This window comes from Diadema antillarum, unplaced genomic scaffold, assembly GCF_040938485.1.
Source record: "Diadema antillarum isolate AM-2024a unplaced genomic scaffold, OU_Dant_1.0 scf00000147, whole genome shotgun sequence".
In the NCBI taxonomy this organism is placed as follows: Eukaryota; Metazoa; Echinodermata; class Echinoidea; order Diadematoida; family Diadematidae; genus Diadema; species Diadema antillarum.
Genome location: NW_027271036.1, coordinates 486,343 through 514,139, shown reverse-complemented (window position 1 = coordinate 514,139; position 27,797 = coordinate 486,343). Strand labels below are relative to the sequence as shown.

Below are 27,797 nucleotides of genomic sequence, written 5' to 3'. Positions count from 1 at the left end.
TTTTGACCAATTTTGATGATGAGACTTCAAACTCGATTTTCTCGGCTCAGCCGTCAGCGACTTTAGGATCCTTTTGTTGTAGCGGGTCACATATGTATATGTATAGGGTGCTTTTTGAGGACAATTAAACTGAGAGTGAGAGACCTTTTTTGCCATTTAAAGATAGTCTGCACATGCAGTTTGAGTATTAAAAAGAGAAAGAAAAAATACAAAGAAAAACAGAGGGGCTTAACAAAGTGATCCACATTTCATCATCATAAGTCCTCTCGTGCCCTCTCCTCATAGTAAGCTGGGCTGGGGGCCAGCCATAGGTCATAGGTGACCATCTGCCTGGATATCGATTGTTCTGAATCGTCCTGAATCACATTCCATCATCATAGGTCCTTTCATGCCCTATCTTCACAGTAAGCCCGGCTGGGGGTCAGTCATAGCCATAGGTCATAGGTCTCCATCTGCCTGGAGATCCATTGTCCTAAATCGCTGCAGCATGTGGTAGAGACTGGCACCCTCGCTCGACTGGCCGTACTGCCGCTTCAGGGTCTTGAGGCTGGACCCCAGGACCTCCACGTCATCCTTGAGGGTAACCAGGGAGTTGAGGGGGCTGTCTTCACTCCACTGTCTCACCTCCTGTATGGCAAAAACCCAAGGACAGCTTTGAATCGCAAGAACTTCATTCTAAAACATCATACTATTACAGTTCATTCCAGGGCATTGTTTCATGAAAGTTGCCAACCCTGGCAAGTTGTCTGCCTCTGACAATTTCCATGACATCTTTTGTTTTTATTTGCTGAGAAGCTCTGGTCACTGAATGTTATTATGGTAATTGTCAGGGCGGACAACTTTCATGAAACGGTGCCAAGTTATAATGTACATGGCTATACCGAAAATTTTGATACAACAAAACAAAAATCTTGATGCAATGAAGTAAAAATTCAGGTCTTAAAATTATCATCAACATATTTTCATATAATTTATTGTTTAGCCAAGACTAAATTTTGATATAATGAAAGAAAACTGCTGTTTCCAAGGACTTAGTGGTAATGGCACTTGCCTGTATTTGCCCATGAACAATAGTGTAAGTGGAATGTGACATACCAGGGTATATCAATTCACAAACCATAACCATATGCTCACTATTTTTGAAAATATGAGAAGATTTGTATTTCCACCATTCAAAGGCTTTGAAATTTTTGAAAGGATGTGCTGAAGATATCAAACTTTTAATTATTCAAGCAAATGCAAGGAATTGCTGTTACAACAAAACAAAATTTTGGTACATCGAAGTACTAATTCAGTTCCCAAAATTTATCTCATCTCTGCTTTGAAGTCTGCGACTTCATTAGGGCAGCTTGGTGACGAGAGTTATGTGTAAACATTGTGAAAAACGTAAACAGATTCTCTCACCTGTACAATATTTGTCTGCAGTGTACTGCCCTCTTCTGTCCCCGCTGGGCCAGTGCCTTGGTGAAATGGACAATTTGCTAGAAGTTCCAGCCGAAGGGTGTGGGGGTGGGCCCGCGATGTTTGGATTGAAACGCCAACCTAGTCCAGGAGGGAACGATTACATATCATATGCAACATCTAAATCAAATCTGAGTCAAGTTTTCTCACATCAATATAATGATATGACAAATGAGGGAAAAAAACGTACATTCAAATCATAGATACCCCTCCTATCTGATTGGTTGAGAGTTAAAAGTACACAGTTGGTTTGTTTTACTGACCAAAAAAATCATGATATCCGTGTCAATGCACCACTGATGTAGAGACTGGAATGATACATTGCCACAGCAATCTGTTGAGAGCAGGACAGAGGCAATGTGAACTGTTCTGTGATATGGATTGCCCTCTGGGGGTAATTGCCCGGATACACTTAAGAGAATTCAGACAAGTAAATGGGTAGATAAACACATGAACACAAAAACACAATGTTTCCGGCAAACTTGGTAAGAGGTCAGTGTTTGGTTGCTATTTTGATTTGTGACTGGTTCCTGTTTTACATTGGAATAAAATACATTGTCACTGTTTTTCTACAATTTAGAGACAATTAATGCAAATACGTTCGATTAAAAAAAAAAAAGTTGAGAAGAATCTGATTTTTGTTATTTTATGACTTTCCACAGTACAGCTTTCAGAAATGACAATTCAATTTCATCATTTACTGCCCCTTCAAAAATGCCCACAAGGAACACAAATAAACATGCAAGCAGAATAATACATTGATAAGCACACAAATGCATGCAACAACATTTAAGAGATTCAAACGTCCTCTTACCGTCACATGATCAAAGAGTCTGAAAACAGCTTGGCTTCCAGCAGCTTGCACAGCAACGGAGTGTTCAGACCTTGCCAGAGAACCTGAGTGGCAGTAGGAACAAAAGAAATGCATGAGCTGTTGCTGTTTCTGTTACAGCATCTAACATCCACGAAAACATAACATATCAACACTTTTTATGATGGTGTTCACAGCAAAAGATTCATAAGCAGACCTGGAAAGAGAACAGGCACCTGTTTTATAATTGCCCAAAATGACAATCTGCACGAATGAAAGAAACATATTTCATTTCTCTTCTGTGACCTGAGATGAAAACAAAACTACACATATGATTAGTATGTAGTTTATGTCATCACAACCAATCACTATGTCATCATAATCAAGTCAGCACCAAACAAATTTGAACTAGAAACACATTTACAAAACCAGGAAGAGGTAAAAGTCATATCATTCTGATGCCTATGGATAACTGGATGTTGTGCTGGCACACAACAATACCAAATAAATTATCACCTTTCATCCATCTCGGTTTCATGGGCAATGAGCTGTCACACACGAGGCCTTCCTTGTCTCGTAGGTACACTGCTCCCTTGATGCCGTACCTTGAGGGAAGACAAAAATACATCTAACATCAGTTTTTACTTGACTATTCATGCAATTGTATTGAAAGAGAAAACTTAGAACATGATGCAAATCATTCGGGTTACTTGAGTTATCGCTCATTTAGATGGGTGATATCACACCTAACACAATCCTGCGTGTAGTTTTAAATAACAAGATTACAGGTTTATCTGGATCTCAACATCAGTGTGTTTGAAGTACATTTATTGTGACAGCATCCTTTGTTCCCATCTAACCCTAATCAGGCCAGGCTTTGCTAAAACCGGAGGGGGGGGGGGGGGGGGGGGGGGGGGGGGGGCGGATTCCGCCCCCCCCCCCCCCCCCCATGATCTCGACCATCAGTGGTGTGATCGCAACGAAATTTGGCAAGCGCGACACCCACGTAATAATCTATAAGATTGTGTCATGAGATTGTTTGAAACAATCAATTTCTAATTTTAATTAATTATGCAAATTAAGCTCAAGATCATATTTTAGCCTAATTAAAAGCATTGAGAGTTTAATTTTTGGTCTGTAAATCTGTTTTAGCATATTCAACAATTGTACATCACAAAAACTTCCAAAAGTCATTTCAATTTTTATGTATTTCATTGTTTTTCAGAATTTCTTATATATTTCTTTGTTTTTGAATTTTTGTTTTTTCTTTGTTTTTTATTGGAAATTGTCACTAACCACTTTTTACTATAATTAGCATAAAATTAATCAATGAAAGTGATTAATTGTAAAAATAATCAGGTTTTTATGACTTTCATGACAGAGCACTGCTTTCCATAGGAAATGTACACATAAGCACAAAATTGTGCCCATTTTGGGGCGACATGCCGTTACAAAAATGGGCGTGGCTTCGAAAAAGAATGCGCGGACATTGTAAATTTGGTCTCAAAAGTTGCGCGAGACTTGAACAAAGAAAGTCAAGAAGCCTTGTGATGAGGCCTTCTCGCATTATAGAATTATAGCGCGAAATGTCGAGGGGGGGGGGGGCAGATTCTGCCCCCTCCCCTCGACGTTTGGGTTAAGCTTTGAACACAATTTTTTGTTAACAAATAAGATTCGACATAAACAATCTCAGAGTGGGCCATTTCTACCATTGCCACTAGTCACAGCAAACACTAAGCTACCAACCTCTGTGAATCAAAGCACATATTTATTCATAGTAAAACAACAACTACAACATCATCAAACCCAAACATATCTTGAAAGCAAAAAATCACACTTTAGTTTCGAAATGGTAAAATGCACATACTGAGCAGTTTTATGAAGTTTGAAAGGAGAAAAACATAGTTTTTATTAAAAAACAAACAAACATGATTTCTATTTTTACTCAGAAAAAAACTATGATAAGCATTGTAAAAGCACAGGTAAATCAGCAGCCTTGCAGCCACAAACTTCAGTACCTGGGAATGAAGACTAGGAAGCCGTTTGCTCTAAGGTTCTGTATGACAGCATCCACAATGCAGGCCTCATGGCTGGGATCCTTATCCTGAAAGAACAGGGCCTGGAACAGTTCCTGCGAGTCCCGCTGGGCATTCTGGGCCGCCTGCCACAAAGGAAGGTCATAAACTTTGAACTCTGAACTCTCCTTAAAGTGTGTCTGTACACAAAAATTAAGTTTCTGACTTTGTAGTTTGTTGTATTGATACGCCTACACGAACATGCGTGCCTCTACAAGTTCGAAAAGCGATACCAAACATCGAAAATTGTACAGAACAACACAATTGAATGCAATCAATAATGCTAGATGACTAGCTTTAGATCAAGGTGGCTGCAATTTTAGGTGTTTGAGGACTGAACTTTTTAGTTCACTATCTCTGAATGAGAGCAACCCTACATGCTCAGATTTCTCGGGGATATTACCAATACGCAAGGTGATACTGACTGAAAGCATGCGACAAAGATGTTTGCTGACAGTGGTAAATAAAGGAAACGTGCACACGCCAAATGATATGCATGGTTGCTATCAATCAAACTGGCTACTAATACAACAGGCATGGTCAGGCACAGATATTGAAAATTAATAATTCTCAACATTGGGCAATTTTTTCAACGAACAAGAACTTCCTCTAGGGTACTAAGGCCATGTTCTTACACCTCTCAAATTTAAATTTCAGAGTTCAGCAGGTGAAAAACACAGCATTTCTCTGCAGCTGCAATGTCTCATGAAAAGGAGGAACAATTGTGCTTTAGAGGCCAATCTGGGATGCCGCTAGCATTTAAATAGACAAGGCTCTTGTACTTTCTTGGTGTCCGTATCAGCCTTTTATGTCGCCCTCTTGTGTTCAGTGTCCGCATAAGCCAACAGAAAAAGGACAAGGCAACTTTGGCACTGCCGCTGGTTCTAATGAGGTTCATTGTCCCCGCCCACTGGCCTGTCAGTCAGGTGCACAGGGTCCAAATATGACTTACAAATATATGCGCTTTAACAAAGAGTAGGTCACGCTTGGTACTGTTGACAGGCGCTTCAGAGAGCCAATGCGAAATGTTTCCTTTGAACTTGTAACTGTTAATGCATATTATCTGCGTTGTGATCTTGATGCAAATCATCCAAAAAATACTGGGCGGTATTTACCAAGCTGCCCTTATCTGTTATTGAGCTACGAAGGGCTTTATTGCTATGGAAAATACCGCCCGGGGCAGCAGGCTAGCATTTAAGGGAATACAAAAGACAAGGCACCATGTTCCACTCCAAAAGGGAATTCAATCCAATCCCACACTTGCTATTTTCCAACACATTGCAATAAACATAGATACTGGGAAAGATTTCAAAAGAGGCTGCTCCCATAATAGATTGTTTAAATTTTGTTTCTATATCAGTGAACCATCAAGATCAAAGGTCAGATATTTCTGTGTACCTACTCTGTTCTGTCTGTTGAGATGACCACACAACATCTGCAGCTCTTGGTTGCTAGACAACAAAGTGTCCTCTTCTGATACCTTTTCAACAGCAGCTAGGAGGAGCCGGTGAACCTTCAAGGGAAGCAAAGTTATGAATGGACAGCAATTTTAGCCACAAACCCATTACATTCAGCTATATCTTAATCTTATTTCACTTTGGCAGTCTGTAGTTTCAATTAAAACTCAAAAGAGAAATATTTCTGTCAAAAATATGTTTATACCAAAAAAAAAAAGTATTAAGGATGAAAATACACAATAGCAAAACAAAAATGCTAAATGGTGAAAAGCAACCAAAAAGAAAATAATACAGCATGGTGCTGAAATTTGGTTTGTTGGATGAATTGAAGTAGAGACAGCAAAGAAATATATTCTGGCACCATAGAGTTTAAAAAGACCCCAAAAGTCTTTGTTTAATTGAGATCCCCACTAGAGCTGAGGACAATTCAATTTAAATCAGTTCAATTCAACAAATATATATTTCCAATCAACAAAATATAACATCATGCTTACATAACTGTTAAGTGAGCAACAGAGTGATATATATATATATATAAAGTGACATTCATGTTACAACATTTCTAACACCAGTATATAACAAAAGATACCAAGTTATCACACAAAATACAAGATATGTAAACAAAATCATCAGAAAAAAAGAGAGTTAGAAATGAGAAATCTATTTGAAAGCAGGGCTTGTATTTATGTGGATTTAAAAAAAAAAACCCCAACTTCATGTATTATAACCAAATATTAATGAAGAAGATAAATGTGAAATATACAATAATTTTGAGTACAATATATGATCAATGATTTACATAATGCATTATGTCAACGGAATACACGCTAGGGTCTTACAATCACATCAGCGTATCTGCGTATGGGGGAAGTGAAGTGAGTGTAACGATCCAATGCCAACCCTGAAACAAGAGGAACGGAAACCACATCGAACAAAATTTTCATACATCATTGCATTTCTAACAACTGAAACAAGATAAAAAAGAAGAAAAATAATGATAAGCTAGACTGCTGAGGCATAAGAAAATATGTTGATATGCGCTATTCTGTCCATGCCAGTTGCAATATTCCGAAGAACAGTTAATAACTTATAATTCTTCTAAAAAATCATAATAATAAGTCTTCTCAAAACTCATCCGTTTTATCAGTTGTAATTTTGTTTTTTTCTGGAGGCGCACACAGTCAGTTATCAATTATTGTATCACTGTATCACTTGTATTGTTTTGGGGTTTTTTCTTCTTCTTCTGCTTTTTGTTACTGCTATTTTGGTTTTGCATTGTCCTAATGCTATTATGTTTCTAGTCTTCTTGTATGAATAGCACCAGTGCACTTAGAAACACCCCTATAGAGTGCCATATAAATGCAATTATTACTATCATCATCATCATCATCATCATCATCATCATTACTATTATTATTTACATTATTATTATAACAAGCAGTTTATATTTTTGTTCCATGAAAATGCCGAAGGATAATAAGTGTCAGATACTGAATCAAACCAACCATTCCTCACTGCAATTTGGGTAGCAGAAATCAAATACTATTCAAAATTATTTGAGAAGGTGATCTTCCACTAACTCCTTCCAATGATATCCTTGATACTCTCTCCCAGGTTCAGCACACAAACCCACCATAGTGGAAGAACTGGTTGACGTCTTCGCTGCCGGTGGAGAAGTAGAGGGCATTGGACATGGCCTTGGTTGCTAGGGAACGCAGGATGCGGTTGAATGTGGGATCTTTGACATCCACACATTTATCCAAGGATTCTGCAAGCTTCTTGTTGGAGCTGGAATACAGGAGGAATGCGAGCAATTAAAACAAAATAATTAAGTGTTAAAGCATACACAGACAAGATCTTGAAATTACATTTTCTAAGCAAAAAATTTTGATATGACATCTGCACACAAACCAAAATCACATTAATATACCATTGTATACTATAAACCAAGAAAATCTCACTGAAACATCAGATGACATTTGATGCTCAACTGTTCCACATACTCTTTAATGTGTGCAGAAAACAATATCAAAGGTATTTATCAATAGTCAAATAATGTCAGGCCACAGAGCAGGCAGTCATGATCTGGTGAAAAAATGAATATGATAAGGGATGTCTTATTTCAGTGACACTTTCTTGATTGCTGCTGTTTTTATTTGCTCACTAGGGTGTACTTTGCTTTGCTTTGTTTTGCTTTGCTGTACTCCTTTGTCTGTATGTGATATTCATTCCTTGCACGTGTTGAAAATGGCGAAATGCAAAGTTTTTGTTCAGTAAGCTATGTGAGACAGAAAAATAAAAAGATTGTTCCCAACCAAGCATATCATCGCTGGGGCGATAAGATCTTGTATCTACAAAATGTCCAATGTTCAGGAGAGCCAAAAAACATGGCGGTCAAAGCACTGTGGCGAATGGGATAGCCTTTCCTTTGGCATGCTGTGGTGGCTTCATTTTTGGAGTAAGACAGTGGGGATTTGGACAGGACATCACTTAACCCATTATTTGACCAATAATCCAAAAAAGTCATTTTCACCAAAAATTGCAGATACAAGGTCTTATCACCCCAGTGATGATATATTGCAGTACCTGGTATCTACAGCGAAGCCCTTGGACTTGGCACAGCCAATCAGGTCCTGAAACTGGTCCTGTCTGGGAAGGGGATGGCGTCTGAGCTAAAGCAGGAGCAGGAACAACATACATAAAAAGAACCGGAACACAAAAATTAGACATAATTATGGGGAAGGGCCAGGAGCAGGAAACTGCAAGAAAACAAAAGGTGCACTATTGGGAAATTCATCACATCACATAAAGCATGGACTCAAAGAGCGATCGAAGCTAAGATTATGCTGGTAGATTTAAGGTAATGCATTTCATTGTAGTTAAACTTTATCTTTCTTTAAGGGTGCACATTCCACACCATTTTCAAATTGGCTTTATTGAACTGAGTAATCTTAGACAAACAGAATTGTAGCAGTTCCATCAAACTTCATCCTCCTCAGCCAATCAGCACATATGATTGCAGTCAATTTCACTATACCCTGGAAACATGTGAAACATTAAATCTACATACGACTAGTAAATGTTGTGTCCACTATGGTGAAACCTGTACCATTCTGATTTACATTTAAATCTGTTTACCCAAGTCAACTTTAACATAAAGTGGAATTTTAAGTTCCTATGCCATCTAGCCAACCCAGCATACATGGTTCTAGTAACACTGTGAAACTAAGGACAAATAAAGGCCTCTCCCCTTCCTCTAGACTGAAAAGAAAAATGCCTTCCTTCGAAACAAAAAATTAAAATAAAAAGAATTTACTAATAATCCGGATCAAAATATTTTGACTTGCAGGAAATATATTTGTTTATCAAAATGGAGCATACATGTATTCTATTCATCATTGCTCCTACATCTCAAAATTTGCAATTTATGGAAATGTTTGCTCAATTGTTTTTGCGTGTGTTTTTCCATTGGTTCTCATTATCTTTATTTTTTTTAATGTGTGTATGTGTGTGTGTGTGTGTGTGACAAGAGTATAAAAAACAAAGATGGGATTTTTGTTTGTAGCGTTTCTTGCTATGTCAAGCTAATAATCAGATTCTGTAGTTTTGTTTGTGTGTATGGCAATACCAGATTATATTGTTGTCTTATACATTAATCCAATGGGACTTTAATAAAAACAACAACAAAAACAAAAAACAAGTAAAAAAAGTATGAGTTTGTGCAGTAACAAGAATTCTTATTGTGCCATGTACAGTTAGTTCTTACCAATGCAGCATCAGGGAAGACCTGTGCAATCTTCCTGGCCACCCAGTGGTTGGCAAATATCATGCACTCCGCTATCGTCTCATGGATCTCCATTGTCTAGTTTCAAAACCGAGAGACGAGAAATTGGCAACACAAATCTGTCAATATTTACTAGATCTTTAGCTCATAGCACTACCATGTTTGATCAACGGGATTAGATATAGAATGGCTGTTTAATAGTTGTTCAGTCCAAAAGAGGTTGCATGTTCCACCAGTGTTTAAGGCGATCTAAAGGTGTAGTGAAAAGTGGACTAGCAATTGTCACCTGATATTTAGGCTTTAATAGCTAATAACCACATCTACAGAACTGTATGTATACTTTACAGGTGCCCGTGTGCTTGGTATGCACTTTGTGCAAATCAGCGCACAATCGTGGTGCATATTGTACTGTGTAGATTGCATTGTGTACAGGAATGAACATAATGTACGTTACAAGCATTGCTCCTCAACTTTGGCAGAGCAAAGGTGAAATTGATATCAATAGTGGTGATTATGTAATTCTTGATCTTTCATTTTACATCTCTCTGGGCACATTGTGGGTCAAGGAACTTTGACCGTTGGTCACTTGCATCATACGAGACAAGATTTCACTTAACTGCTGACAATGCAACACAAATGATGGCTATGACTTGACTGCCCCACCCCCTTATCTTTTTTTTTTTTTTTTTTTTTTCAAATTCCTATCTTTTGGTCAAATCAGGGCACTCAACTGTATGCCTCACACATTTCAAAGGTTTCTTGTCATCTGTAACACATTAAATAGAGAATAACAGAGTGGATCATATCATGTAGACTACGTCACAACATACCTGCTTTGGCACCAAGTTCTCAATTTCCTGTTCTTCGTTCAGTTCAACTTTGACCTCAGTACCATCAAGCTGGATGGCACCCCCAACCTCCCTACGTGCCTTGAGATGCCTGGCTATTGCCATCAGATTGTCGATCGCCCATTTCAATCTCTCCAGTCTGGGTGGGACAGAATTTTGAACCAGAGTCAGTAATTTTATATATCACAACATCATACACTTAGACATCCTCCAATCACATAGAAAGTAAGAAACAATGATAAATAATGATAGTCATCATAGAAATCAAGATAATTCACTTCGTATTATTATTACCCCAGAATTGATAGGGGAAGTTAACAGTGTGATAATAATACTACTACTTCTATTGATGATGATGATGATGATGATGATGATGATGATAATGATGATGATGATGGCAACGATAATAATAAAAGTAATGATGATAACAATTATGACAAACTAATAATTACAATAACCAGAAGAAAAAGAAGAAGAAGAAGAGGAGGAATAAAAAGAAGAAGACAAAGAAGATAAAGAAGCAGCAAAAGAAAGAAATGAGGAAGAAAATGTGGAGGACAAGGGACAAAAAACATAATAAGGAAGTGAGCAGTCCCATCCAAGCTTAACTTAGTGTGCTTTTAATGAAGCAATGTCAAAAGAATTATGGTCACAGATTTCCACAACACAGCCTATAACACACCATTGGTTCATATCATTTAGAATTAAAGGGACCGTACAGTTTGGGTTAGACCTAACTTCAGGTTTCTAACACTTTTGGGTGAGATAATAAGAAACCTCCTGTGAAATATGAAAGAGCATGTAATTCAAAGAGGGATTCAACATTTATTTGATGAAAATTGGTTTTGCAATGGCTGAGATATCCAAAACAGAGCAATCATAATAAAAGGTGGGACCCACCTTTTATTAGGATAGCTTTGTTTTACTCTTTTTTTTTAATGTCACAGCCAATCTTAAACCGATTTTCATCTAATAAACTTAGAATTTCTCTTAGAATGGTATGCCCTGTATTATTTCAATAGTGGTTTCTTGGTATCTCGCAAAAAGTTAAAAGCCGAATCCTCATCTCCACCAATACTATATCATCCCTTTAACCATGGCATCCCCCCCCCCCAAAAAAAAAAAAACACAACAACAACAACAACAACAACATTCAGCTCATTCTCACTCCAAGTTCTTGGTCACTTCATCCATCCCTTTCAGTTCAGGGATATCATCTGGAGAGAGTTCCTTCCCATCATGCAACATCTGGGCGGCCTGTCAAGGAAAAAGAGCACATCGGGTAGCTCCACTCATTAAAGGGCCCCTGAAATCCAAGTGCATGTTGATTTGTGTTCATTTATGATACCCTCAACATCACTTTTGCGGTGAAACGAATATCTAGAAACATTCCATATATTCTTAACGATTTTTTCTTCTATTTTTCTTCAGATCACTTGGGCACGCCCACAAAAAATCCTTCCAAACCAATATTCCTCAGATGACCTCATCTGTCAATTATGGGAGGTGGGGGTGTGGGGGAAGGGATTAATACAATGGCAAGCAAGTACGGTTCCCTACATGGATGTTCCTTGTTATGATTAGCATTTTGTAATACTGTTATTGACATTACCATCATCCTTTCACCATAACCAATCTTATTGTTGTAATCATGACTGTGTATAACACTACCAAAGGTAATAACTATAATTAGGGCATATTGGTTTCCTATCAATCCATTACATAAGTTCAAGGCAATAACAGATGAAAATGTCACAAGATACAAGGTTAGAATAAAAATATTACAGACATAACACAAGACATCTACAATTGTATATACAAAATGAGCTAATGGATAGCAATTGATTTCCTTTTGGGTCATCAAAGCATGTGTTCTGTGTAATTTTGAAGGACTGGTTCTCGTATATCACCTCATAGAACATCTTGTATGCTGAGCGAATGATTGTCCGGCCGTACCAGACTTTCTCCTTGACCACCTCGTAGTTGGACTGCTTGAGCACCCAGAGGACACTGACCGCATAGCGGTCAACTCCGCCGACTAGGGAACAGAGATCTGCGCTGAGGATTGCTGGTAGCATGTCGTAGCGTCTGTCAGCAAGATACACTGTGGTTGCTCTACTTGGCAAAAGTTGCAAAGAAAATTTGAAAATCACCCAAAAATGCAAATCACGCATCAATCAAATCAATGAATAACTATAATATGTATAAAGTTCTCATTTCAACTATCATTAAAGAGACTATTTTTGTTTATCCTGATAAATCACAGTCTTAGAAGCCATGAACTTTGTGAAATAAGGTGATTGGGAGAAATGAGAAATCATACCATATCTACAAAATGATAATAATAATAATTTAATAATACCTGATCTATCACATGTTTCTATGGAGTTCTGTGATGATTGGGAACATAAACCTCTTGGGCTTCTGAGAAGCATGTTGCCATGGTGATATTTGTACTGACCTAATGCACTGGAATGTCTGTAAATCTCTTGCACATTGATAACATCAAAAAGTTCACAGCCATTTTTTTTTTTAACTGTGTTCAGCTGGTAGTCTGTCCTCTGAATGTTTCTAGGGAAGACTTTAAAGGAATAACGCAGGACAAGATAATTACCATTGCAAAGTGTATAGTTAGAAGAATTTTGATTTCCAAATCAGCAAGCCGATTCAAGCCAATTCGATATCAGATTTTCATGGTGATGGGTCACATATGTTTATTAAAATCAATGTTCATTTACAAGTGACTCTGTCATAACTCCTCCTTCAGTATATGCTATCCTTGAAATCATTCTTTTAACCTCTAGACTTATAAATAAAAAGATAGATCTCACAAGAATTCAAGATTATGAAATTACACCGTTAATATTTGTATCAATTTTGAATGATCACTGTGAAATATGGACTTGATAAAACCCATCATTTTTCCAAAGGCCTCTGAATGTTGTGCTGTCAGAATTTTTTTGAAGAAAGTTGGTTTTCTCATTTAACCCGATGAGGACAGACTGATTTTGCTACAACACGCATTTCCCATAGACACCTGCCAGAGTATACTCGGGACTCATCCTCAACAGGTTAAAAGTGAAAAGAAAAATGTGTATTTTCACCATAAAGGTGTCACATATTTCTGATCAGATATGCATAGCTTGTCAAACTCCATATTTTAAGTTGGAAGTTGCAAGATATCTTAGCAGTACCTTGGTGATTTATGAGAAAGAAAGATAAGAATATACACGGACAGAGGGCATGATCTTTGGACACTTTTGGTGATGAGGGATATATAAAAAAAAAAGATATCATATTTTTTATGAGACCACTCACCTCTGCCTTGCCTCCTGGTCAGTTAGTGACCCCTGGTGCACAAAGTAGGACACATCTGCAATGTGCACACCCAGTTCAATGTGGTCATTGTCCAGTTCTCTGGAATGATAATGACCAATGGAAGATACATATTAACATAAAAAGAAATGCTTTATGCGAAGCCATCATAATAGAGAGACAGAGAGAAAAAAGATCACTTTTATTCTGTTAATACTTTGAAATAAGACTCTATGCATTATATGTTTAAAGGGATGGTATAGCATTTGTTGAGATGAAGATTCAGCTTTTATTTATCTTTTTTGTGCGATACTTAGAAACCACTTTATGAAATATTAAAGAGCATACAATTCAACAAGAAATGCAAATTCTATTTGATGAAAATCAGTTTTGAAATGATTGGGATATCCAAAAACAAAGTAAAACAAAGGGATCCTAATAGAAGGTGGGTACCACCTTCTATTAGGATCACTCTGTTTTGGATATCAAAGCCATTTCAACATCAATTTTCATCAAATAAACTTTGAATTCCTCTTTGAATTATATATGCTCTTTCATATTTCATAAAAGGTTATCATTACCTCAAAAAAATGATCATAACTAGATATATCGCTACGGCTACTGATATGCCTCCGCCATAATGCATGGTTCTCCTAATAGGTCTATAGTACAATGTCTTGACAATGTGTGATGACAGTTTCACACAATTGGCAAAATATTAAAATGACAGGTTTGACACAAATGTGCTGAATGTTCACTTTCCTAGAACTAGGTTCAACTGGATGAATGATTAAAATGTCAGAGTGCAGGTATTTGGGGAACTGATGATTTTTACTTGACTTTTGACCCTTTTATAAGTTTATGCATTGAGTAATTTTCAAGGTATTGAGAAAAAGTATAATTTCAGTATCAAATGGGAAAATAGCATTATCTAAACCTGGCCTTTGACCTTTGACCTCACAGTTCCAAAGAGAATCACTGTTAGGTTGAACATGCATAAATATGTAAGTTTCATGATGATACCTTGAGTTACTTTCGAGATATGGAGGAAAAAGTGCAATTTAGCACTTTCACTTGACCTTTGACCTTTTGACCTTTGACCTTTTGGCAAGAAACTTCCCCAAAAATGTATATTGGGTAATACATGCCATACATCAAGTTTTAAAAAAAAAACCTTCAGGCATATTGCATTTTAAGGAAAGTAGTGATATTTTGAGGAGTTGACCTTGACCTTTGACCCACTGACCTTTGACCCATGACCCCCAACTTCCCTAGATAATCACTGCCCATCGGTACAAGCATATATACTAAGTTCCATGAAGATACCTTGAACCATTTGCGAGATATGGAGAAAAACATGAAATTTCAATTTTTTTTTTCACAAAATAACCTGTTACCATTGACCTTTGACCCTGTGACCCTAAAATCCACATAAAGTATTATCCCCCAAGGATATACCCTCACACCAAGTTTGATGTAAAACCACCACACGGTTCTTGAGATATCGACAAAAACAAAGCGGGACGGACGGACGGACGTACGGACGTACGTACGTACGGACGGACGGACGACCCGAAAACATAATGCCTCCGGCCACTTCGTTGCGGAGGCATAAAAAAAAGTTGGAAACCTTAAGTCCCATCCCATCCGAAAATATACAATCCCTTTAGATTTCAGGCTTACACAAAAAGCACTTGTGGCCTGTTGCATAAAACTTCTTACCTGAGAAAAAACTCTAGTAAAAACTGAAAACTCAGGCTAGAATAATTCAGCCATTCATTTTCACAAAAGAAAAACTCTGTGAATAACTAACATGAGATTTCTCAGGAAGAAAGTTTTGTTTAAAGCAACAGGGCCCAGGAAACCCAAACTGTCACAAGGTGAAAAATGACACTGTTTGTTTGTTTGTTTGTTTGTTTTTTACCAACTATTGCTGTCTGACAAAGATGGCTATATGAGGCTTGGCTACCTGATTGACAGAGTGTCGTCCACATCCTCGCATCCCTTGGGGTCGATGCTGAAGACGAGGTGGGAGTGGCGGAGATCCCGTCGCCTGGCAACCTCCTCAGCCGACATCTGCCACGGGGACTCCGGGGAGTTGGTTGGCATCTCCTTCATCTGGGTAAATCATTTGATGAATATTGATGAAGCAAACAGCACGGGGGTAATGAATGATATCTCTGGCATCACAAAATGGTGGAGGCATATAGTGAGGTAGCTTCTTTTATTTTCAGGGGGGGGGGGGGGGAGAATAGAAATGCTGATGAGGAATGCACATGATGCGAGGACTGATCAAATATTGTCAATTTGGACCAGTTGTCTGAATGGGTACATTACTGTAAAACATGTTATTTTCACGGCATGACATTTTCGTGAATTGGAGCCGACGGCCTTTTTCACGGCATGCAATTTTCGCGAGTTGCCTCTAACATTCAATGCATGTAGTGTAGACAAGAAATTTCACATGCATTTCAATTTGCGAAACTTGCGAAATTGAAATGCACGTGAACATTCCTCCTTTTACAGTAATCTTTTTACAGACAACTTCAAGTTGCAGAGCTAACCAGAGGAATTTCACTATGTAATGTCTTTCCCTACTGCTGAACACCAAGAGGGTATGTGATAAAAACTGAAATAAATTTTTTAAAAAAAATCTATATTCAAATGCCATCTTCAAAAGATATGTGGTGGACACTGAAAATGGCTTGTAAAAGAGCAATTGAATGTTTCTGGTGACTACTAAATTAACTTTGAAGTACACAAAACTTCGCAAAGAAAAAAAAATGAATCAGATATATTTGCGCGTATGTGTCTTATTTTATGCATTCATATTCTACAGCATAACAATGAGTCATAGATATCTTGGATGGGCTACAGAAGGCCTCAGCATCGGCCCAAAATCTACTTACAATTCCCTCTGAGAAAGGGCCCACAGAGATACGATTCTCAATCAAAATGGCTGCCACTTCTGTCTCCAGTTGACCAATGGGGCCAAGGGCTCGAACAAAATGGCCATTTGGGTACTGTGAGTCTGCTGGCCAGTTGTCTATTCTCACCAAAATCCTGAAAGGGAACGAAAAACAGAATAAAAACTAGTGATGCTCTACACATCTTCATTGGATAAACAAATTTGTTTTATTTTCATAAAGACATTTGGTTTTTGTTTGGTTTTTGTTTTTGTTTTTGTTTTTTTGTTTGTTTTGTTTGTTTGTTTTTTTGCTGGACGTATCAGAAGCTAATTCATGTTGTTTCCTGTCACTCTCATATTCTCTCATATTTGTACAAGTCAGTCTGGTGCTAATCGAGGTGATGAACCAGGGTTTCCTACACCTGTGCACCCATACATAGGAATATATAGGGTGTCACCACTTCGGCCCCCCACTTTTTTGACCCCGGAAGTGGCAGTAAAGAAAAAAAAAATAGAATGAAACCTTTGAGCTTGGTAAGGCCTTTGTTTTTGCGCTGAATACCTTTTTTTGCTTGCTTGTTAGCTGAAGAAACCCAGAAGTGGCACCAAAAGTTGCCCTGAAGGCCTTTTTTTTTTTGCTTGTTAGCTCATGAAATCTGGAAGTGGGTCCCCCCCCCCCCCCAACTTTTGAAAATGTGGCGCCGCGGCGGTGCTATAGTATCATTACAGGTAGTTTTGAATTATATAGGGTGTTGAAAATCATTTACCAGTTCTAGGAGTCTTTGTGCGTACTGATTTCTAACTGTGAAACATTCACGTACCACAGTGAAAGTCTTATAATCTTAACAGTCACCAGGGGCGGATCCAGGAATTTTGTAAAGGGGAAGCACCTTAACAATATCAAAGGGAGGCGCACAAGTCCCCCCCCCCCCATTTTTTTTCCTTCTTATTTCTTATGTTTTAACAAAAAATAAAGAGGGGCACGCGCCCGGTGCGCCCCCCTCTGAATCCACCACTGGTCACGATCAAGTATGCAACTAGATAGAATCCACTCAGAGAGAGGTACATGTATACAGAATCAAGCTTGATTGCACCTCAGCCTATATTGATTTGTATATATTTTTTTTTTCTCCACACATATGAAGACAAAGAATGATGTTAACCATGGACTCAGACATGACCTCATCCATCTAGAATGGTCAGCATGGTTGAGACATGCAGCATCACATCATTATCACCATCGTGGGTCTCACCCAGCGTGCTGACGGGCTGGAAATTACCTGTGGTTTCTGAGGGTCTCAGCCTGTCTTGTGCTGATGCGAATCTTTGGGATCCGGTAGTCCCATGGGATGACCAGAACCTTGCCTCCTCTTTGGTTGTCAGTCTATTAGTAGTGTGCAGAATGATGGTCAAAACATTCAGTGAGTATTAAATTGGTCGGAGTAAATAGCTTGCCCATTTTGCTACGTTCATTTCATCATATTAAGGGATACATGTAGCTGCCAACATGCCTGTATAAAACTCACTATTAAATCATTCTAATGAAAATTACGAACAGTGGGCTGTTTGGCAGATCAAGCACATAGGATATTCACTATAAAAAAAAAAAATCCTAATATGCACAATTTTTCAAGGCTAAATCAGTATAGTCACATGCTGTAATTATTAATAATTACTACAGTTTACTAATAGTTTGCAGCTACGATAAGGGATAGAAAGATGCTCCTTTTTTTTTTTTTTTAAATCACATTTTCAAGATGGCTTAATTTTTCCCTAAGTACATCCATCAAAGTTACACATTAAAGTTTAATCTTAAAATGAATGAAAAAAACCAAAACAGCATATCATAAGGAAAGTAGGTAGAGACAATAAATTGCTTGCCTTTTACACTGTACTAATCAAGATGTCAAGATTAACTGAATCACATCAAGGACCGATTACTGACCCCATTCTGTTCTGGAAATGTTGCGACGTAATCGCGCCAATTTCTCTCCAGTATTCCAATCACTCTACCGCAGGGGTAGACATCCCCCTTCTCTTCCTGGGATTCATCTTGGGGGTGGGAGATACAAAAAAGAAATAAAAAATAACACATTAGGCTAGATTAAAACTGAACATCACCTATTGGAGGTCCATTGCAAATGACAAAGATATCAGTGATGCAGCATATGAGAATGCAGCCTAGCTTGAATTCCATACACACAGAGAGAGCTGCACTTACGTGGTAATTTTCTTGTTATCAGCTATGGCACTCAAATGGTTGCCATGGGCATTCTGTCTCTCCCCCCCCCCCCCCCCCCCCCCCCGAAAAAAAGAAGGAACCATTGATTTGACATAGATCAGTGAGAAGTACGGGGGAAAATAAACTGACCCTAGTCATGTCCGAGTGTAGGATTCTGTGACACAACCAGGGGCCCGTTTCATAAAACTTGTCATCAGTGACAACTGCCACATTTCTATGACAAATTTGCTCTCAACCAATCAGATGCAAGGATTTCAATAGCGTGTCACATCTATGACAACTTGTCACTGATGACAAGTTTTATGAAACGGGCCCCAGGTCTGTGCAAAACATAACATTTTATTTAGCTATGATGCCCTGATGAAGACTATTACCAAAGAGAATCATGATATTGTACCCACACGAACATGATTGAATACGAGCATATTTTAGATTCATACCACTGCAAAATCAAACTAACAGGAGGCATTTGGAAGGAAAAAAAAAATGACTCCTTTTTAGGTCTCTTTCAATTTTCTTTTCAAAATCTCAATTCAACATTTAATTTGTATATATGAAGTCTTGCATTGCACCATCAATTTGATATCATTTACATATATATCCACTAGGTCGTTTATTTTAGGCTTACACTGAGGCTATTTTTAGTCTGAATCTATCTCGACAGAAGAGTGAAAGGGAGCGTGTACCTCCGGATTTCAGAGCAACTATTCTACCGGTCCACTGTTCCCGGGGCAGCAGTTCCACCACGACAGAGTCCCCGTGCACTGCTCGATTCCTGCAAGGCAAGAGAGTTGACATGGTATCAGGACAAATATGGCAGAGTTCTGAAACGTAAGGTTCACTTTCTGGCTTTCACTGGGCATGTCACTATGGTGTTTGCAATTGACTTGTTGTGTCTACGATGTGTCTGGTCAAACAAACAAATCACTTTAACTGGACTATGAATGTGATATTCTCTAAATTATGTGAATCAGATGGATGTCTGAGTTTCCTATTTTTGAGGTAAGTTTGAGCAAATGAATATCATGGTGGAGCTTACAGGTCACAAACAGCAAGTTATTTAATTACAGCAAGGCAAAGAAGAAAAAAAAAACTCTTGTTGTTCTGCAACCTGTAATTGTTCTTTCATGTTGAAGAGTCATATATGGATATTGCATGTAAGTCACATCACTCTGGAATAAGCACCCACCTGTTTTTAATGCCTGATATCAGAATGTCAGAATGCATCTGAACATCTGTGGAGACAGATCTGGTGTTGAGAAGAAAAAAAAAATATCAATAATGGTTACATGATCACCTTACAACGATCACAAAAGCATATATACAATGAGATACTTGACCGTTTCAGCAGCGTCACTGAGCCTACTACCTAGTCACTCAACTACTTCCTTCAGCTGAGCTCTATGGTCTGTCACATGACCATTTCCATCCACTTTCGCTGAGCCTACCCTTTACTCGTGTGACTATCCAGACACTTCCACAAAGTACTGACTGTTTTGTTGAAAGATCACTCCCTTCTTAGTCATGTAACCACCTCCTTGCCATCACTGAGCCTATTTTTAGCATTAGTTAATGGTACAATGACAATTTCCTGCATCTTATTACACATGTATGCTTTCTCTGTGATCATATAACCACATTGTTTATGATATTAAGCCTCCTACAGGGCCGGCAGAACCTGCCTTTCTTTTTTTTGTACACAGGTATACATAGGGTGTAACCACTTTGGGCCCCCCCCCCACCTTTTTTTTTTTTTTAACCCCGGAATTGGCACCAGAAAAAAACAGAGTGTGGGGTTAGCTTTTGCCAATTGCAAAGTGTACCAGAGCGATTTTATTTGCCAGCCAACCAAACCTTGAATTGGGAGGGCGGGTAAGGCTTTTTTTGCTTGTTAGCTGATGAATCCCGGAAGTTGCACGAGAAATACTAACTGCCCCCCACTTTTAACAACATGGTGCCAGCTGTGTCCTACGTGTTGTATGGCCACCTCTTTGGTTTTACTATGCCGACTTGTCAGTGACATGACCATCTTTTTTAGAATCAGCACAAGACTTCTCTCCTGTTACATGACTACTTTCTCCTTATTTCTGTAGCCTGAAAAAGTAGACAGTAACTTGAGTTGGGAACAGATCCATAAGTAAAGATGATTTCACTGTAATATGATAGTTGACTGTAAATTTCACTCCTTGTATTTCTTTGCATCATAGGAAATAATTAGAAACATAGTGAGCCAACTGTAGCCAATGATGCTTGATGTTAAATAACATTGTTTGCCTCGTTCAAGTAGACAGCAGTTTGTGTTGGTGACGAAATAGGCAACAGCCAACTGGTCTTTTTGCACTCTGCTGACAGAGGACACAGGAATGTGTTGCCTCACAGACACACTTAAGCCTTCCCAGTGTTGTCACTGAAAGCCACTGTTGTTTTGCTGATTCAAATCTTCCTAGCATTCTGCACTAATACAACATTTCAAATGTATCCACCTCCAAGCTAACTGAAGCGTAACACACAAACAACTGCAATGCATTTGTAACATGCAGACGATGCAGCTAAACATAGACGAGTGGTAGCTAGCAATGGTCATATGTGATCTGACAACTGGTGAAAAGTGAATTTGAGACTTTGGGCAAAATAAAAGACTGGTCATGTGATAGCTCTCAGCCAATCATTTGATAAGGATCCATTATTACCATGATCATAAAACCTACTCTTTTCTCTGCAAGAAGGCTTCTTGCTGGGAGTGATGCTTGCTGACCCGAAGGGTGCCCTCGATGAAGCGTCCAGACTTTGTGCCCACCATCAGCTTCTCGCTGTTCACATGGTCCACATACTCCTTACTTCCATCTGGAAGGTGCACACAAGATGAAATTCATACATATAGTAATCCGGATTGCCATTAGAAATGGCAGCAGCATTTTGATGCCAGTTACAACACCTCTTCATGGTGATAAAAACAACAGTGATGATATAATAGCAATTGCATTACTAACAACATTCATGATACCTGTAGCAACCATTTCTTTCCTTTGGCTCAACAATATGAATTTCCATAATGTTAATGAAAATGCCAACAGTTCATCATTATATATCTATTCATGTAATATATCTGACAACAATCTTCACAATAAATCAATACTAGCATAATGTATCAGTAACTTTCAAAGGTAAACCAACATGAAATGTAACTCATATAACTGTAAATGAGATCTGTTGCACAAGACCCACCTGTTTTTACAAATGTAGAATGTTAGTAGAATTTTCCTTTGTTACTACCTTAGCAACACTTGTAAGAAATGTATTTTAAGACTTCCTCATCTCTACAATAGTAGTCTCTTTAGGGCTGTTATATACCTCCATGACTTCTACCACTTACATATGAAGTGCACAAGGAATTGATTAATCATTATGCATTACATAAATCACAATTATTATCATTATCAAACTCATCTTTAAAAAACACGGGACATAGTCTGCTGATTATGTGGAAAACCAATTTTTGATGCAACTGTCACTGTTCCCGTTGCTCTTATTTTACATGTCTTTCATAAACATGCAACTTGACTTTAATAAGGAGTGGAGATCCACCATTTTATCTCAATCAGTGCGGTCACCTTCACTCTCGGCCGCCGCAATCAGGGAAGCCTTTACAGACTCCAAGATATCCTGGGCCTGTGTAACATCTGGCCAGAACAGATTCAAGTACTGCTCCATTGACATCACATGAACATTCATGGTCTTGCTGCCGCACTTCTCTAGTACCTGGTTTGGAGATCACAAATGGTAAGAACATCATATAAATGCGTCAGGTGTAAGACATTAGCAGGCATCAGGTTAATGTATGTTTAGTAAAAGATCACCATGACACTTCAGTAAAGTGCAATTGGCTGCAACATTAACTGAGCTTTCAGGATATATGTCTGGTTGCCATGGTAATTTGCAGCAACCCTTTATGCAATGCACTTATAGCTCAAGTGTAGAAAAAATGTCAAACGTGTATTTGCAACGAAGACATGCACACCTTGAATTCAAACACAAAATTTACTTTGGAATTCCTTTTGTCAAAATTCTTTTCTTTCTTTTTTAAAGATCCTCTATAAAATTGTTGTAAATGTTGCTAGACAGCTTGACACTATATTTCACTGCAAAATAATGCAGGATTAGACAAAGGCACAAGAAAAACAAAAAGTACTTAAAGGGGAAGGCTAGTAACTGATCAGTGGGAATCAGTGGAAATGCTGGTAGATGATTGTTCCAATCCTTATGGGATTCATTCAAGAGTTCATTGTATATCTATTGTTGTGTGAAAATGATTTGCTTCAGAACGGTCTCATATTCAACTAATGTGCAGATTAATGCTCCGTCACTGACCAGGGACGCTAACCTGGAAGCATTAAACTGCACATTACTTGAATATGAGACCATTCTGAAGCAAATCATTTTCACACAACAATAGATATACAATGAATTCTTGAATGAATCCCATAAGGATTGGAACAATCATCTCTCAGCATTTCCACTGATTCCCACTGATCAGTTACTAGCCTTCCCCTTTAATAATTCAATCAGCAAACATAAATGATACTATGCAAGGAAACATGTATGCAAATAACATATGAAATGCTTTTCTGTAAAACAATTCAACATGTGATGTAGAGATATTTTACTTATATTGAGACAGATAGAGAGAGACTTTAAACACCTACCTACTCACAAAACAGATGGTAAATACTGTATGTGTATGCAGGTCTGTACACTAACCCATTTTTTTTTTCTACTGGTCCGACTTGTCTGTTGGACCAGCAGGTACCCAACTTTGCCCTGTTTTACTAGTCCATTCCTGAAAAAGTTACTTGTCTGACAGTGATTTTTACAGGTCAGGGACTGTTGGACCAGTGCCAGTGTGCAGCATTGGTGTATGTCAGTCTAGAAAGGGACCTAATCAACACAGATGTCCTTTGATTGATAACAATGACTTTTGAGTTTGGCAGGCATTGGCATTAGTGGCCTTTGAGACCTATAGTACTCCTCCAAAGGGTGTTGCTATATTTTAATATGCTTGTCACCACACATGTAACTTACTGATTGATCACTGGTGAGAACGATAATTGGTATCTGCTCATCCAGATGGTGATAGTACCACACTGCAGCATCATAGACGAGTCTGCAATACAAAAAAAAAAAAAAGGTGAAAATTATTTTGATAGATGCAAAGCAAATTTGAGACCAGAGATGATGCCATAAATCATAGTAAATCTGTACCGGGTAAATAAGCAGCTATCTTGATGATGAATTACTCTACAGCTACAAAATGCATTGAAGAACGAGGAAGAGCATATTTTGTCTCATCGTTGTTGTGTTTATTACACTGTATACAGATCATATTATAACATGAAAAAATTAGATACACTGCATTTATTCTTAGTGTTGGGATGCAACGCTGGTACTTGTATGAGATATATATCCCTGATTTTGTGCCTTTATTAGTCTGCTTTCAGACACAAGTAATAATTCTGGAAATTCATGAAGTCCATTCTCTGATGAAATTCAAGCATGCAGGGTAAAATTTGACAGGACTTTTAGACATGAATGTTTGCTGAAAGCTAGCTAAAACCTTTAGCAGGCTGGTCAAAAATATGAGATGACTAGGCCATCCTGCTGGTTAAAGCATGACCACTGTAGTGGATTTGTTATTTGAAAGAAGAGATTGCATGGAAAGAATGAGACAGTCAATAAAGACTCGTTTCCATACCTAGTTTGCCACTGTTCTTCGCTCTCCTCCGATTCTCTGGCACTGAAGGCACCGAGGCAAAACTCATTGGCAAATACCACACAAGATCCTGAATTGTCGTTGACTCTGCCACGCAGTCTGTTCAGCAAGCGCCGGCTCCCATTGTGCTTGACCTTGTTTACAGAAAGTGAAGGACACTCTTGCTATCTTAGTCAATCCTAAAAGTTACACTTTACGTTCTTTTTTTTTAACATCACATAATTTCTTAATATCCTTGAATTAAAAGAAAATAATGCCTAATAATATCACAAATGTTCCAGACAGACATGTTACCATAAAACATATAGAAGCCCAGTAATTCCCTGCACCAGACTTTCCGTATTGAAAACAAAAAACAAAAAATAATTGCTGACAAAACTCTCCATGTGACAATACATTCTGTCTGACTCTTCAATAATTCCATTAACCTATTTCACTAACCACAGACACCGAGACAGCACAGGGAAGACTGAAGAACCCCCCCCCCCCCCCCCACCCTTGAAGGGTATGCGACTGTGTATCACAAAACCAACCAAAAAGTTGCACACACTGATTTTTTGTAAGGGCTCAAAATAGATAAAATGGGTCAACCCAGTCAAGCTTGAGTTTTCCATGTTTTCTGAAAGAGCAAGTCTTCTTCTTCATTACACTGAAGTTTGGGATCAGGAAAAGAACAGGATATTGTTTTCAGTAGTTTTTTTACAGCATTTTTTTTTTTCGTAGAATAGTGTGATTAGGTGTGTCTCAATTAGTCATGGAGTCCCCTTTTCATTTCTTAAAAACCCTTTCCACACTTTTCACTTTCAACTCTAATAACTTTTGAAAGGATGATTCTACTGCTTTGAAAGTTTATATACGTCATTAACAGAATGTATTGATAGAGCATGATCAAGTTCAGCTAAATTTGATAATCCCTTCATTGTTGTTGCTAAGAAGTTTCACATCCTATTTTTTGTCCTATTCATTGCACACAGCATGGCTCATGGTCAGATTAAGCGATTGTATGAATAGACCCTATACTTCGGAGCCTCTTTTCTCAGTACACACTTTTCCAGAGTTTGTGCTTTCTTTCCAAAAGTAAGACAGTTTTAATAGGAGTTATACATGTACATCATTACAAAGCTTAGAAGGCTGCTCTTTCAAAATTTGCTCTCCACTAAAAATCCATGTCTGGTGACTTTTTGTTGGTTTTGTGATGCGGGGTCACATCATAATACAGATATAGAAAACTGAAGTGAGAAACTATACCAGCTGTATTGACACATGTACCAGGGAGAGAGATGCTTACAAAGTGTAGAACAGTGTCCAGGATCACAATCCCTCCTAGCTCTGGCAGCTCTAGAATATCTAGGAAGTCACGGGACGTCCTGCCATCTGGAACAAGGTAGTGGTTGTAGCATCTTCCTAGTTTGCTTTTGGGTGCTGTCACAGAGCAAAAGAAATGAATACCAAGCATTTCACAGTGTGTTTAAGGGACGGTCTAAAGAAGCACAAACTATAGATCAGAGCTCCATTTCATACTTTAGAAAGTTGACATGATAGCAATTCCTGCTGCAATGGCAAGTGGCATGCTAATAACAAGAATCCCCTTGCCTGATTGGCTGCTGTTACAAGAAGTTGTTATTCTGCGAAAAATTGCAATGTTAACATCTTTTATGAAATGAGGCCCCGCAGGCATCCTTTATATATCGACATCCGCACCAAGGTTTGACCTACCATGCCAAGATTCGACCGTGCGCAAAAGCATACAAGGTTTCTACATGTAGAAGGCAGTCAAATTTTGGCCGGCGTTGTGGTCGAATTATGGGCGGCTTGCATTAACATGACGTTTTTAGCAGATCTCTGGGCTGTTTCACTGGAATTCATTACAAGAGCTTGACTGGGAAACTACGTAATTGCTCTGCAGAGTGGAATCAATGTCAAGTTGACATACCAATTATGAAATACAGTCAGTAAAGAAACTAAACAGTCCAACATTTTCCAGCTCTAGCAAGTTCATGGTGGGCAAAGGGTTTTAATAGTCTAATTTTAAGTACCAATGTTGAATGATGCACGATGACATACCAGTAAATTTGTAAAGTTTCTTGTTCTGTTCTGTGATAAATTCTAAACAAGGGAAAAATTGAAATGTAGCAACTCTTTAAATTGACGTATGATTGAAACACTCACATGGGGGGCAATGCTGACAGAATTCACTGTTACAAGGCACGTCTTTCCGTAGGTAGTGCTCCCTCACCACCCGCATGGGCCTCCCTTGCTTGTTCTTCAGCTGCAAGACCTTCTCTGTCTTCAACATGCTGGCTCGCTCAGTCATTCATTCCAACATTTTGAATCTTTCCAACTGGGCAATAAGGTCCTGGATCCTGGCAAAGACAAGCAATAACAACTGAAATACTTAAGATCTTTTCATTCCCAGAGTTCTCAATCTCAGGTGGACTGTCGATCAGCACGAACAAACATTTTCTGCATTTCTAAAAGTGACAAGCAAGCCAATTAATTTTAAAAAGAAAAGAAAAGAAAAAGATAAATATTTTACCTCACCTGCACCTGGTAACTAGTTCAGCAAAAAGTTCTCTCTAGAATTCTAGACTATGCGCCCTATAACAATAATAACCAATTAATACACTAACCCCAGGGCGGGGTCGCTGGTGCGGTTACAAATACACCTGTTCATAACTACAAGAATCAAACTAGAGTGTGCAAGTACAACTAGAGGCCAGAGGTCTACTCAAAATGCTCACTTTATTTGGCAAGCATGACGGGGCATGACACATCATTCTAGGAGTGGGACTGAACTGACAAATGAATGACTTCGAATCTGGCGGCATATCATTCACGTAATCACATGTAAATCTAAAACCCTTCTAGGAGCATATCAGAATTTATTACGGTCGGATGTGGTATATCTTCAATAATCCGATATGTAGACTCAATAGCGACAGAAACAACCACTGAAATAAACTTACGAGTCGCAGCAGCTAACGTAACAGCAGCAAGTCACCAACCAAAGCAACACGGAACTCAAATAGTAGGTAAGTCGTACACGTCGTTCTACCGCGCTAAATCGCAAACCGCCAGCAGCCAGCGCTGCTGGCGTAGAGTTTGCTGGCGAGCTGGCCGCTGGCCGCT

General features: G+C 38.5%; 1 protein-coding gene across 1 annotated transcript; it reads right to left on the bottom strand.

The window, feature by feature from the left end:
• Positions 1-46: 46 nt before the first annotated feature.
• On the bottom strand, positions 47-27,025 carry LOC139721694 (DIS3-like exonuclease 1). Its single transcript, XM_071633024.1, has 26 exons — positions 26,838-27,025; positions 25,957-26,090; positions 24,651-24,802; positions 23,981-24,062; positions 22,513-22,660; positions 21,610-21,745; positions 20,091-20,150; positions 19,588-19,676; positions 18,594-18,711; positions 17,940-18,029; positions 16,661-16,814; positions 15,721-15,869; positions 13,755-13,853; positions 12,347-12,551; positions 11,605-11,693; positions 10,419-10,575; positions 9,571-9,666; positions 8,391-8,476; positions 7,438-7,592; positions 6,644-6,705; positions 5,750-5,860; positions 4,291-4,433; positions 2,789-2,877; positions 2,276-2,358; positions 1,405-1,542; positions 47-627 (listed from the first exon to the last, which is right to left on the bottom strand). Exons 1-26 carry the CDS (start codon positions 26,980-26,982, stop codon positions 439-441), a joined length of 3,159 nt encoding a protein of 1,052 aa, XP_071489125.1. The 5' UTR covers positions 26,983-27,025; the 3' UTR covers positions 47-438.
• Positions 27,026-27,797: the final 772 nt, after the last annotated feature.

Bases quoted from the DNA above. Each gene is read 5' to 3' on its own strand.
- LOC139721694 (XM_071633024.1), bottom strand. From the start codon at position 26,982: ATGACTGAGCGAGCCAGCATGTTGAAGACAGAGAAGGTCTTGCAGCTG. The intron at 12,552-13,754 runs GTGAGTGGTCTC...TTTGCCAAGTAG, and splicing joins GACCAGGAGGCAAGGCAGAG to AGCAACCACAGTGTATCTTG. The intron at 628-1,404 runs GTGAGAGAATCT...TTTGCCATACAG, and splicing joins TGCAGACAAATATTGTACAG to GAGGTGAGACAGTGGAGTGA.